General features: G+C 32.6%; 1 protein-coding gene across 1 annotated transcript in view; it reads left to right on the top strand.

The window, feature by feature from the left end:
• Positions 1-8,870: 8,870 nt before the first annotated feature.
• The window catches only part of LOC137643851 (octapeptide-repeat protein T2-like), a 7,420-nt gene continuing 1,290 nt past the window's right edge, over positions 8,871-15,000 (top strand). The window contains exon 1 of the mRNA XM_068376614.1: positions 8,871-9,018. Within this exon, the coding sequence (XP_068232715.1) occupies positions 8,871-9,018 (148 nt within the window). The remainder of the gene's footprint in view (positions 9,019-15,000) is intronic.

Here is a 15,000-nt window from a genome sequence, read left to right as displayed (position 1 = left end):
GAAAAAAAGATGTACATGACAGAGAAAGACGGAAGAGGTTGACTAGAAACATTAAGCTCATATAAAAATGGCAAAAGCTGAAGGCAACCCAGTATCAACTGGCCCTGGAAATCAATCAAAGACAATATTTACCTAAAAAATAACGATATTTCACGATGGGACTCACTTATTACTCTTACATATCACGGTCTTCCCATTCGTTTCATAGGGCGACCACGATACTGAAAAAAAGGATATATTGTAAAAGATTAAAACGTGACAAGTTTTTTCTTACCACGATGTTGAATAGATAAAATCTGCTATTTCTCTTATGCATGATACAAGATTTATCAATCATTTAAAATTTTTCTTATCGATTTGAAATTTTTTACTAACAATGTGTTTTTCGTATCGAAGATTTAGCCTAACATCAATTAAATGAATTTACCAATGTAAACCTAATGCTTTTCATGGAAAATTGGATTGGCAGAAAAAAACATTGAAAATATTGTTATTTAGTGGTACATGGAAAAAACTGTTAGTCATATATTTATACTGATATGACGTTCCTTATTTAGAGTTAGCTAACCAGATACGTACACAACAGTTTTGGAAAAAAAAAAAAAAAAAAAAAAAAAAAAAGGAAAACATGTATTCATGGATCATCATAGTTAATTCTCTCTCTTTTATACCTGTATTTTAGGATGATTCGCTTTGGCTCATTGCGACAAAATATAACTTTGTTCGTTATGTTTCTATGTATGACAGTCAAACCCCATATCACAGATGGTATACTCTGGTCCTTGAATGGATAGAAAATACCTCAATAGTGATCAAAGGTTTTCAGTCTATTATAATCTCCTCAAGGAAACAATAGTCATTTAAGCTGAAGAATAATTCTTTGATAAGTAAATAGAATTCCTTGTTATACCAATTGGTATTTCGGAATGATGGGAATTTACTAGCGCTGGAACTTATAACCCTAACATTCGAAATGATCAGACAATGCAAATTATGGTTATTTACAATACTTTCCTGGTTTTATTATCTGTAAGCATTATGTGAGGTAAGCTACTGAAATGATAACATAGATTTCGAGTAAGAAAATCGGACAAGATACATTATGAAAATTATAGAATTGTTTAAAAGAAAACAAAAAAAAGTGCCACACAATAGAAAAATAAGTACAGGAATGGAGTAAAAACATTAAACAAGTTAGTTGATGCATGATGTTATAATGATATTGCTCTTAAACCATAACAATGAACAATGACACAGCAAAAGCAAAGATAACATTTCATGAAGGCGGACATTTTAAATATGTAAGATGACAATATGGTTTGTCATTTCATGTCTGTTTATATAAGAGTAAGTATAATCGAGCATACCCGCTATCTAATTTCCAGTGCTTCTTGGACTGTTTCTAAGGCCCTTGATAGTAATGATGATACTGGGTATTATAAATAATAGAATTTTTGAGTGCTGATACTTATAGACTTATAGACTGACGAAGGTTATGTAACAGGGGCAAGAAAATTATATAAAATACGAATTATTATTATTATTATTATTATTATTATTATTATTATTATTATTATTATTGTACCTAAACTATAAAAAAGGACGTTTCAATATTTAGATAGATATGCACACACACGCACAAGGAAACAGAGATTCGGCAATTTGTGAGAGAGAGTATGGTTTCCAAGCGTACTTCTCAGGATACACCCCTCTCACAAGGTATGACTACTACCTCTCCCCCTGAGTGAAAGGAAACATACATACACACACACACACTCTCTCTCTCTCTCTCTCTCTCTCTCTCTCTCTCTCTCTCTCTCTCTCTCTCTTTCTCACACATACATATATATATATATATATATATTTATATATATATATATATATATATATATATATATATATATATATATATATATATATGTGTGTGTGTGTGTGTGTGTATATGTATGTATATATATATATATATATATATATATATATATATATATATATATATATATATATATATATATATATATATATATATATGTATACACACACACACACACACACACATATATATATATATATATATATATATATATATATATATATACATATATATATATATATATATATATATATATATATATATATATATATATATATTTATATATATAGAAATATACATACATATATATATATACATATATATACTGTATATATATACATATATATATATATATATATATATATATATATATATATATAGTGTATCTATCTATCTATCTATCTATCTATCTATCTATCTATATATATATATATATATATATATATATATATATATATATATATATATATATATATATATATATATATTTAGACATATGCACTTTATTATAAAAGGGAGATTATTTCAATTTCATCATCATTATTATTATTATTATTATTATTATTATTATTATTATTATTATTATTATTATTATTATTATTAATTGTACACGTGTAATATATGTGAAATAAAGCGAAACCAAGAACTTCTTAGGCAAACATCCAAACCAGTAAATGCCTTTATTCGAGTAAATTAACCAATAGAAATGAAAGTGTTCTGATAAAGCCATGGAACATCGCCTCTATGTACGAGCTTTGCAGGTGAGCTATCTATAACTATTACATTATGACGCTTACAGTCTTAAAAAAAGGTAGAACATATCAGTGATGTACTCGCAAGTGAATCTATAAATTTTAGCCTCGCGTTAACTTCAGCAAACTCTTTAACTACGATTTATACTCTCTCTTTTCAAAGCCCACTCCACTGTTCTTCTACAACGCAGCTTCTATTTCTCATATCTTTTCTCCTCCTTTCGTCTAGTCCCTGTTGCTGACCTTAACATAAGAACAATGCGTTTGGTAAAGTGGGTTTCGTTGTTTACAAAGCGCCTTGACATCTAACACAGACCAAGGTAATAAGGCAGCAGTAAACAAGTATGTTGTCACATATCTGGTTCCCAACAGAGCTCTAGGCAAGACCGCCAATAGCACACATTCTTTAGCTGTGTTTTTATGGTGAAGCGATCAAAGTAGGCCTTTTTATAATGATGTGTTGCTGCAAGAGATACACTAATTGACTATTTTCTTGATAAATGGTTCTTAAATTTAAGATAAACAGGAATTCAAGAAGATTCACATAACTTAAGAATAATATATGGAAACAAAAATCAAGCGCGTATGAAATGCTGGCCGTGTGCACCGCACGTGTTTCACACTCGCATATTGGTGATCAACGTTGGTGACCAGCGAATTGTCCAGGTACCGCACGTGTTTCACACTCGCACATTTGTGATCAACGTTGGTGACCAGCGAATTGTCCAGGTACCGCACGTGTTTCACACTCTCACATTGGTGACCAACGTTGGTGACCAGCGGATTGTCCATGTATCGCACATGTTTCACACTCGTACATTGGTGACCGGCATATTGCCCAGGTACTGCACGTTTCACATTCGCACATTGGTGACCAGCGAAGGAGACCAGCGGATTGTCCATGTACCGCTCAAGTTTCACACTCGCACATTGGTGACCAGTGTTGGTGACCAGCGGATTGTCCAGGTACCGCACGTTTTTCACACTCGCACATTGATAACCAGTGTTGGTGATCAGCGCATTGTCCATGTACTGCACATATTTCACCCTCGCATATTGGTGACTAGCGTTGGTGGCCAGCGGATTGTCCAGATACCGCACGTTTCAAACTTGTACATCGGTGACCAGCGTTGGTGACCAGCGGGTTCCCCATGTACAGCACATGTTTCACACTTGCACATTAGTGACCAGCGTTGGTGACCAGCAGATTGTCCATTTACCGCACATGTTTCACGCTCGCACATTGGTAACCAGCGTTAGTGACCAGCGGAATGTCTATGCACCACACGTGTTTCACACTCGCAAATTGATGACCAGCCTTGGTAACCAGAGGATTGTCCATGTACAGCACATGTTTCACGCTCGCACATTGGTAACCAGCATTGGTGACCAGCGGGTTGTCTATGCACCGCATGTTTTCACACTCGCACATTGGTGACCAGCGTTGGTAACCAATGGATGGTCCATGTACCGCACATGTTTAACATTCACAGATGGATGACCAGCGTTGGTAACAGCAGATTGTCCATGTACCAAACGTGTTTCGCACATTAGTGACCAGCGTTGGTAACCAGCGGATTGTCCATGTACCGCATGTGTCCCACGCTCGCACATTGGTGAGCAGCGTTAGTAACTAGCGGATTGTCCAGGTTCCGCACCTGTTTCACACTCGCTTTACGGAGATAAAACCATCGACTTCTCTTTTATTTTTTGCACACCTGTCAATGTAGAGTAAGGAAGTGCAATGAAGCTGGAATGCTCAGGAATTACAGCCAGAAAAATGAAACTCATTCTTGTTAAAATAACTAGTGTAGGTGACCCGTCAAATTAACGGCTAAATATTTAGATGGATATGCACACACACGCACATGCACCCCCTCTCGCCATGGTATGACTACTCTCTTTCACCTCTACTGGATGGACTGGGAGAATTGAGCATGACCTGATATATATATATATATATATATATATATATATATATATATATATATATATATATATATATATATATATATATATATATATATATATATATATATATATATATATATATATATATAGTCAGGGTCTTGCTCCTTATTACGTAGGGGAGATAATAACTTTAGACGAAGCTCGATTTTGGGTAGTGTAGCTCATTTATTTAGTAAATTTAATTCCCCCAGAGGGTAAGTTACCTGGTAACAACACACATGGAAATGACATTTTGAACCTACTACAGGAATCCAGGAATACCGTAACGCACAACTAGAATTTATGAAGGTGAGTTTACCAGCAAGACGTGTGCAAAACCATACCTCTAATATAACGTCCAGTAACTGATTCTCTCATTGTGTTTTAAATGAATGATGAAAACTAGCACACGTCATGCTTCAAAACAGCTTCAAAAAATATTAATTCCTCCATTTCTTCAATTTGGCAATTAGAAATTCTTATTTGTTGAATGCTCTTTACCAGAAGCAAATAAAATGACAAATAAAATTGATCAGTTTGATCATTAATCTTTGTATATCATCAAAAACGTAACCCAGTTTTCAGAGGAGCGAAATTGTAAGAAAATATTGACTTTGATAAACCCTGAAAAAATATCTAAAAAACCAGTAGAAAGACCTCCACTAATGAACATTAGTAATTTTACTCAAGTCTGCGGACCAAGCTTTTCATTTTTCTTATGTTGGTCGTGAATGAATCTATTGTATAATGATAACCATAATAACCAGAACTGCAATCTCGATCTGGATCACCTCCAAAATTTAATGGATTCTTTTAATGTTGAAATTTTATGAAAATCGGATAAGTAGTTTTGACGTAATCCTGCTAACAGGCAAACTAACAGATAAATATATAAATAAATGTACACTGTTAAAAAAAAAAAAAAAAAAAAAAAAAAAAAAAAAAAAAAAAAAAAAAAAAAAAAAAAAAAAAAAAGATGTTACTTGAATCAAAAATTCTCAGTAAAAATATACTGTTCTCGGCAGCATTTCTATAAAATACAGGCTACAGTAATTTTACCATACTTTGCCATCCGTTTTTAAAATGGTAAACGTTTATTCCAGGATTTTTACCGTTTTTACGGAAAATATTTAACACTCTGTCATCAAAATGGTAACTCAATTTTCAGAAGACCGAAATTGTAAGAAAACAAAGCCTTTGATAAACCCCGTAAACAAATCCAAAAACAAGTAGAAATAGCAATCAGAGATATCAGACTTCCACCAATGAAGATTAATTATTTTACTGAAGTCTACAGACCAAGCTTTCCCTTTTTCATATGTTAACCGTGAATGAATCTACTGTATAATAACAACAATAATAACGAGAATCGCAATCTTGATCCGGGTCACCTCCAAAATTTAATGAGTTCTTCTGATGTTAAAATTTTGTGAAAATCCTGCGAGAAGTTTGACGTAATCCTGCTAACAGACAAACAAACAGATGAATAGATAGTTAAAAGCAGGTAAAAACATAACCTCATTTACGGAGGTAATAAAGACAAATGGCTTGAACTCGTAGGTGAAGTTCAAACCGTAAGGCAGTTCTAATAAATTAACGATCACATGAAAAGGATCTTTGTACAAATCATAAACTTTACAGTATATAAACAAGAACCAAAATTTGACAACATTAAAGATAGAATTTATAAATTACGTATTTGAACTCTTCACACATTGAGATAAAAATTAAACTATTGATGCTACTGCCCAAGAACTATATCAAAACTGCGAGTCTCATTTCACCAAGTAATAAAACCTATATAAACTCAAATGCAAAGACAAGAACCACAATTAATATTCCATTATTTCTAATCAAGCTTAGTCCATTTTTTTTTTTAATTTACTCCTCGTATCACGGTTACCAAAGGTTATAAACACTGACCGGCCGCAAGTCAGTAGACACCATGGTTTCATGTTTATCTATCATAACAATTATCCAACCTTCTTTCCATATAACCTTCGCGATACATATCTAATTTGGATATGCGTTAACCTTGGTAATATTAACCTTTGAAGTCTCAACCACGGTTGGTAGTGGAGGAGTAACGATAAATTTTCAAAAACGATTTGGAGAAATAAAGGCACAATGATCAAAAAGCTTCTGTTGGCATTAATAAAAAAGCCTCTCCCCTATATACTAATGAGAAAATCTCTCTCTCTCTCTCTCTCTCTCTCTCTCTCTCTCTCTCTCTCTCTCTCTCTCTCTCCATATATATATATATATATATATATATATATATATATATATATATATATATATATATATATATATATATATATATATATATATATATCCGTCATAGCCAGACGTATAACGACAAGTGCGAGGAAAAGGGGAGGGGGTAGGAAGGGTTGAATCTGTGTGGGCGTGTGTGTGCATATCTATCTAAACATTTAGCGCTCATTTTTGACGGGTCGCGTACACTAGTGAATAGCATGTTACACAAACACACCATTGGAGGACTTTTTTGTTAAGGAATAAATGGTATGTACTGAATAAGAAACGCTCAAACTTGCACCAATCAACTGCATGTGTTCTTAAGCCTAGTAATATATTTCTGTAGGATTGAAAAACGACATTACATTGAAATGATTAACCAGAATTCTGAACAACAACTGTAGCTAATTTCTCAATTGAAGCCATAGATCGTACAATGATAACAATGAAAAGTGTAAAAAGTCATGTGGTAGGTAACAAAAATATAAAGCATAAAGTATAATGTACAACTGTTAAATGGAACTCTACAACAGAATAATATGGACTTTAACAATAATGGATCAACGGACAATGTTCGAAATCATTATCATCATCATCATCATCATCATCATCATCTCCTTCTATGCTATTGACGCAAAGAGACTCGGTTAGATTTCGCCAGTCGTCTCTATCTTGAGCTTTAAATTCAATGGTTCTCCACTCATCATCTCCCACTTCACGCTTCATAGTTCTCATCCATATAGGCCTGAGTCTTCTAACTCTCCTAGAGCCTTCTGGAGTCTAGTTGGAAGTTTGGTAAACTAATCTCTCAATGTTCGAAATACTGTTGAGAAAAAGGAATGTATCACCTTTGGTTCCCTAAGTCTTTATAAAAGACAAATAGGTTTGCAACAGCTTCTTTCGTAAAGGAAATCGATTCTGTTGGTATGTCAATTCTACTTGTGCAATTTTTAAAGGTTTAAAAGGCCGGTCCTAAATGGCAGAAGCAAAGGACAGTGACATTACCCTATAGAGCAGGACAATGCCCTAGAGACTTACCATACAAACATATGATCTGTCTCAAGCCACCTCTCCACCCAAGCTAGAACCATGGAGGACCAGGCAATGACTACAGATAACTCAGCAGATAGACCTATAGGCTCCCCCCAAACATCCCATCCTTAACACACAAGGATGGAGAGTTTGAGTAGGACTCGAACTCTTATCTAGCGTTCACCAATCAGGGACGTTACCACATCGGAAAAAAAATCGTATTGACCAGAAACAGTGCTATCATAAGTACTTAAAAGACTGCTGGACTTTGAGAACTTGAAGAAAGTAATTCAATAAACCATAAGAACGAAGAGTAAATTGTCAGTATTCTAAATTCATCTAAAGTTTACCTTATTTCACTCCCATATATCAGAATTCTCTCCCACATTCAACGTTGTCAGTTCTTTTTTTAATTTACATTATTACAGGTGTGGGCTTATGATTCCTCAAGGTCAAATCCTTTATCACCGGTGACCCATTTTTTTTTTTACATTATTATTATTATTATTATTATTATTACTATTATTATTAATAGTAATAATAATAAACAGTCATATGTGAAATATCTTAGGAGCGAATAATCTAATTAGCAGGCTTGAGAGAGAGAGAGAGAGAGAGAGAGAGAGAGAGAGAGAGAGATGCGCTATATAATGTATAGGGTTTATCATAGTAACCCAAATATGCCTTTTAAAAGACTCGGCAATTGTTGATACCGGAGTTAAGTTTCGCCAACTATAAAAACTAAAAAAAATTGATCTCATTCTATATATACCTAAACAATTATACTTTCAAATATTGTTTGTGGAAATTTTGTAAACGAACAAGAGCTATATGTTTACTCTGGTTTGATCCCAGAAAATATTTCACAGGAATAAAGGAGAATTCTTAAGATCGCAAAGTCATAATATAAAGTAAAATATAATACGTCGAAATTAAAAAAAAAAAAATATTTCAGCCATGATTTGTAAACAGTATATAACGTGCAAGAAGTACAGTTGGGTACAGAAATGCCTGGTACACCAGTGCTCACCCTTTCTGCGCGGCGAGTTCCTGTTTTTAACTACGATCACCACCTCTATCATCTCTCCCTATACTATTTGTCAGGTTACTCGCCGCAAAGTAAAGGTGAGGAAGGGTGCACTTCTTCGGAGCAAGGTATGCCAGGGACTTCTGCGTCAAACTGTACAAAGGGAAAAGTTTGAGTCTCTCTCTCTCTCTCTCTCTCTCTCTCTCTCTCTCTCTCTCTCTCTCTCTCTCTCTCTCTGTATAACAGTGTATAACACGGGAATTTCAGACCACAATGTCATAGAATTGATAGTTCATTCCAAAGCAAGTGATCACAGAATTAATAAAAGCACAAAACTTTGGGAAGGATATGGAAAATATAACTTTTACAGTAAGAATATAAAATGGTCAGAAATAAATGAAGAACTGAATAAAGAATGGAAAAATGTATTTATAAGTGATAATATACAGGTAAATACGGATATACTGTACAAAATACTGGAGAAAATTGTTGAAAAATATGTACCGAAAAAAAACAATAAACAAAAGACGTGCATACCAAGAGACAGAAGAATCTTATTTCAGAAAATTAAAAAGTGGAAGAAAAATCTTGCAAAAGAAAAAAATTTGTGAAAAATGAGGGAAATAAAATGTAAGATAGAAAATGCAGAACAAATGATTATACAGTCGAAAGAAAATGAAAAAAGGGACTTAGAAGAAAGGACACTTCAAAATATAAAAAGAAACCCCAAAGTACTTTACTCCTATGCAAAAAAGATGAATAAAAGGAGAATAGAAATAGGCCCTCTAAGAATTGAAGGACGGCTAACGAATGAAAAAAAGGAAATATGCAACATATTAGCAGAAAAATATAAGAGTGAGTTCACGCCAAGAATTGCGAATGAGAGTAATGAAACAGAAATGAGAGAAGAAAATGTTGAATATCTAACGGATATAGATATTAATGAAGCAGATATTGTCACGGCTATAAACGAAATTAAAAATGGATCGGCAGCCGGACCAGATGGAGTTCCAGCGATTTTGTTAAAAAAAAACTGCAAACACTATCGCGAAGCCACTTGCAATACTGCTAAGACAGAGTATAGATATGAGCGAGATATATGTTAAACATAAATTAGCTTATATAACCCCTATCTTCAAAAGTGGATCAAGACTAGAGGCAAGCAATTATAGACCTGTTAGTCTAACATCACATATTATGAAAGTGTATGAGAGGGTAATAAAAAAGAAAATAATGAACCATTTGGTCAAAAATAATTTGTTCAATATGGGTCAACACGGTTTCGTACCTGGAAAAAGTACACAGACCCAACTGATAGCTCACTATGAAAACATATACAATAATATGATAAATGAAAAAGACACAGATGTGATCTATCTAGATTTTGCAAAAGCCTTTGACAAGGTAGACCATAACATATTGGAGAAAAAAATGAGAAAGCATAATATTGTGGGAAAGATAGGAAAATGGGTAAAAGAATTCCTGCAAAACAGAAAACAGATAGTGGTTGCAAATGACGAGAAATCAGATGAAGCCCAGGTAATATCTGGTGTGCCCCAAGGTACGGTATTAGCTGCACTGCTATTTGTTATTATGATCTCAGACATAGACTGTGATGTTGAAAACTCCGTAGTGAGAAGTTTCGCCGATGACACAAGAATAAGTAGAGAAATTACTTGTGATGAAGATAGGAACTCACTACAAAGAGATCTAAACAAAATATATGAATGGGCGGAGATAAATAGGATGGTATTTAACTCCGATAAATTCGAATCAATAAATTATGGAAACAGAGAAGGAATGGTGTATGCATACAAAGGACCTAATAATGAGACAATCACAAACAAGGAAGCAATTAAAGACCTTGGTGTAATTTTAAATAGGAATATGTTATGCAACGACCAAATAGCAACACTGTTGGCTAAATGTAAAGCAAAAATGGGAATGTTATTCAGACACTTTAAAACAAGAAAAGCTGAACACATGATTATGCTTTACAAAACTTATGTGCGTAGTACACTCGAGTACTGCAATGTGATATGGTACCCACACTACCAAAAGGATATTGCGCAAATAGAGAGTGTACAAAGGTCCTATACTGCTAGAATAGAAGAAGTTAAGGACCTTGATTACTGGGAAAGACTGCAATTTTTAAAACTATACAGTCTAGAAAGGAGAAGAGAACGCTACATGATAATACAAGCATGGAAGCAAATAGAAGGAATTGCTGAAAACATCATGGAGCTTAAAGTATCAGAAAGAGCAAGCCGAGGTAGATTAATAGTGCCAAAAAGCATTCCAGGTAAACTGAGAAAGGCGCACAGGACATTAATCCACTACGCACCAGCATCGATAATGCAGCGACTATTTAATGTGCTGCCAGCTCATCTAAGAAACATATCAGGAGTGAGCGTAGATGCGTTTAAAAATAAGCTCGATAAATACCTAAGATGCATCCCAGACCATCCAAGACTGGAAGATGCAAAATACACCGGAAGATGTATTAGCAACTCTCTGGTGGATATACGAGGTGCCTCACACTGAGGGACCTGGGGGAACCCAAACAAAAAATAAGGCAATAAGGCAATAAGGTAAGGCTCTCTCTCTCTCTCTCTCTCTCTCTCTCTCTCTCTCTCTCTCTCTCTCTCTCTCTCTCTCTCTCTCTCTCTCATGTTTTCCAAGAGTGTTTTATGCAAGAAATGGATCTGGAAAGAAGGAAAACCGTAAAATCCGAAACTCTCTCTCTCTCTCTCTCTCTCTCTCTCTCTCTCTCTCTCTCTCTCTCTCTCTCTCTCTCTCTCTCTCTCTCTAGGCTATTCTAACTTTTCAGACAGAACTATTACTGCTGAATCTTATAATTTGGCTAATTACCTCACTACATTAATGGCGATCTATCCATGGAACAGGAAATTTATACTCTGAATTCCATTATATCTAGATTGGCTTTAGATCAGAGGATTACTTAATAAAAAATGAGCTTTCTCATGTCTCCCGTGACTTTGAGATATAGATTTGTAATTCTGTAACCCGCTTACCTTTTTTTTTTTTTTTTTTTTTTTTTCTTTTTTTTTTTTTTTTGATGGGGTCAAGTAATAATCACTTCAAATAAGTATTAACAAAGTAATGATACGAATATCAACTACTGTTCTAGAATTACCATCACATATATCAAAGATCTATTTTAATGTTTCTACTGTTCTTAGAAAATTCATTTTAATTGTTCATCGTTTCTCTTGTAGTTTATTTCCTTATATCCTTTCCTCAATGGGCTATTTTTCCCTGTTGGAGCCCTTGGGCTTATAGCATCCTGCTTTTCCAACTAGGGCTGTGGCTTAGCTAATAATAATAATAATAATAATAATAATAATAATAATAATAATAATAATAATAATAATAATACAAAAAACTCGTTCAAGGGTATAGAAGAGTATTGCCCCAAAGAATTTTTTTTTTTTTTTTTTTTTTTTTTTGCTGTGCTTTGACTTGAAATAAATTATCTTCATTTGGAATATTGAATCAGCTATTAGAAATAATACCCAGCAGCGTATTTTTGGTGCCTTGGATTAATTTTCTATGAAATATTCAGTTTGTTTCACCTTTCCCGATGCAAAATGATAAGTAGCAACATTTATGAAATAATTCATTCGACCAGACAATATTTGTATATATGGTTCCCTTTTCAAGATTATGAGAAGACAAGATAAAAAAAAAGTGAACAATTATGCAAATTAAAAATAAAAAAAAAAAATTTACGAAGCATTCAGGATTACTTGTGAGATATTAGATTTAAAAATAGATATAGGAAGTAGAGTATGATGACTGTAAAGTAGAAGATTCTTCAAACTTCCAACTATGGCAGATATATTTCAACACCTTTCAATGAAAATGGAAGACTTTCCTATTCCGATAGGAATTGTGGAAAATTTAGAAGTATTAAAGAGGTTCTGATATCGAATGAAAGAAACTAAAAAAAAAAAAAAACGAGCAATCTTTTTCTTATTAGGTATCTAGTCTGGCTCCTTCAGGTCTTACTATGGAAATAAGTTCAATTTGGACCTTTGGTAAAAGGAATTCCTGAGACAAAAAATATCACCAATAAACAAATATGTAACTAACATCAATATGACATACCACCAACAATTAGCGAACCTTGAAAAAAATAGTACTACCCCACACAAATATAAAAATGTCATTAAAATATCTCCACTTTCATTGTATCAGAATATTTTTTAGATATCTTAAGCTACCATCGATTTTAACTTTAGCCTTAAAGCAAAGTTGCTAAAAATGAAACTTGCCTAATCATATGAAGAAAATTTATCATACAAAATCCACTATAACAACTTCAGAAAGAGCTTCAAGCACAATGCAGTAAAGATGTCAATTTTACGGCAGTTTTATCTTTCAAAGAATGCCACCGATAAGTCAACAATCATTTCTCCCCATTAATGTCACACCTTGATGAAGTGTAGCAAGGAAATGCCGCAAGAACACTTGTATTTGCACCTCGATATAAAGATGTTTTAGTTTTCGAGGGAATTTAAGCAAAATATGATGGCATTTTTCGTAAAATGAACACTTGCCTTTGGATAAAGGCTTGGTAATAGGAATTTAATCTTGACCTGTTTTCACAAAGGTAACAAAGTATGAAAACACTCACAATATTATGTATATATATATATATATATATATATATATATATATATATATATATATATATATATATATATATATATATATATATATTGTATATTATATATGTATATATAATGTATATTATATGTATATATCTAAATATATATATATATATATATATATATATATATATATATATATATATATATATATATATGTAATATATATTTTATATTATATATATGCATATACTGTGTATATATATATATATATATATATATATATATATATATACATATATATATATATATATATATATATATATTTATATATTATATATATATACACTGTATATACATATATATATATATATATATATATATATATATATATATATATATATATATATATAGTATATACATATATATATATATATATATATATATATATATATATATATATATATATAATATATATATATATACATATATAATATATATATATATATATATATATATATATATATATATATATATATATATATATATATATATATACTGTATATGTGTGTGAACTCTGGAAAACATAAATATAACAGAGTTCTTATATCGAAAACTTGTTTAATAAAGATACCAATGAATGAGTTGGTCGTTATGTTTGAATCTTTGTTAAACAAGTCATGGAATTTTGTGCATCAGCAAGAAAAATGTGAATGAAATTATATGCAGTCTGAAATTAAATTATACAGATAATACAGTAGCAACGAAATTTGGAAGAGACAGTTCGAACAAAAACAGACATCTAGCTTGAACAATTCTATGCTCCCATTCTATGCTAATCACACCTGCATTGGTGACAAACCAAAGATAATTGCGTAAAATTCCTTTGATTGATAAGTTATCTAAAGAGACCGGCTTCTTATCATTGTCTCTTATCAGCCAAATCACTCCCTTCATCACCCATCTTTTAAAAGGTTGAATAATTGGCCAGTTTTTTTCTCCTGCCTTGCTCTTGAGGCGACATTTTCAAACTTGCTTAACCAGACTAAGCTGGGCCTTATCTGTGATAATACTCTGCGTCCATTATGAGCTGCACCTTCTCAAAGACTAAAAATTTCTTTTCAAGATTACAGTCATTTTCGTCAGCCTGGATCCAGAATGTATGCTGTCATGAACATACTGCGATGTGTAATAACGAAATTCTTATCATTCGTTGGTCCTTCAAAAAAAAAAAAAAAAAAAAAAAAAAAAGAACGAAAAATAGGTTTATGAAGCGACAGAACAACACGTATAGTTACCAAAAAGTTAACATTCTTTTGGCAAAAGAAATTGCAAGGAATTAAGACGCTTTAGAGACAGAGGATGACTTGTGCATTTCCACATTTATATTTTTTCTATTTGCAATAAAGAAGAGAGGGATAATAAATCCACCATCTGATGAGGATAATTAGACCAAACATCGCAAAAACAATTATT

This window comes from Palaemon carinicauda, chromosome 1, assembly GCF_036898095.1.
Source record: "Palaemon carinicauda isolate YSFRI2023 chromosome 1, ASM3689809v2, whole genome shotgun sequence".
In the NCBI taxonomy this organism is placed as follows: Eukaryota; Metazoa; Arthropoda; class Malacostraca; order Decapoda; family Palaemonidae; genus Palaemon; species Palaemon carinicauda.
Note: the sequence above shows the minus strand (reverse complement) of the source record. Positions and strands in the feature narration are given on the sequence as shown.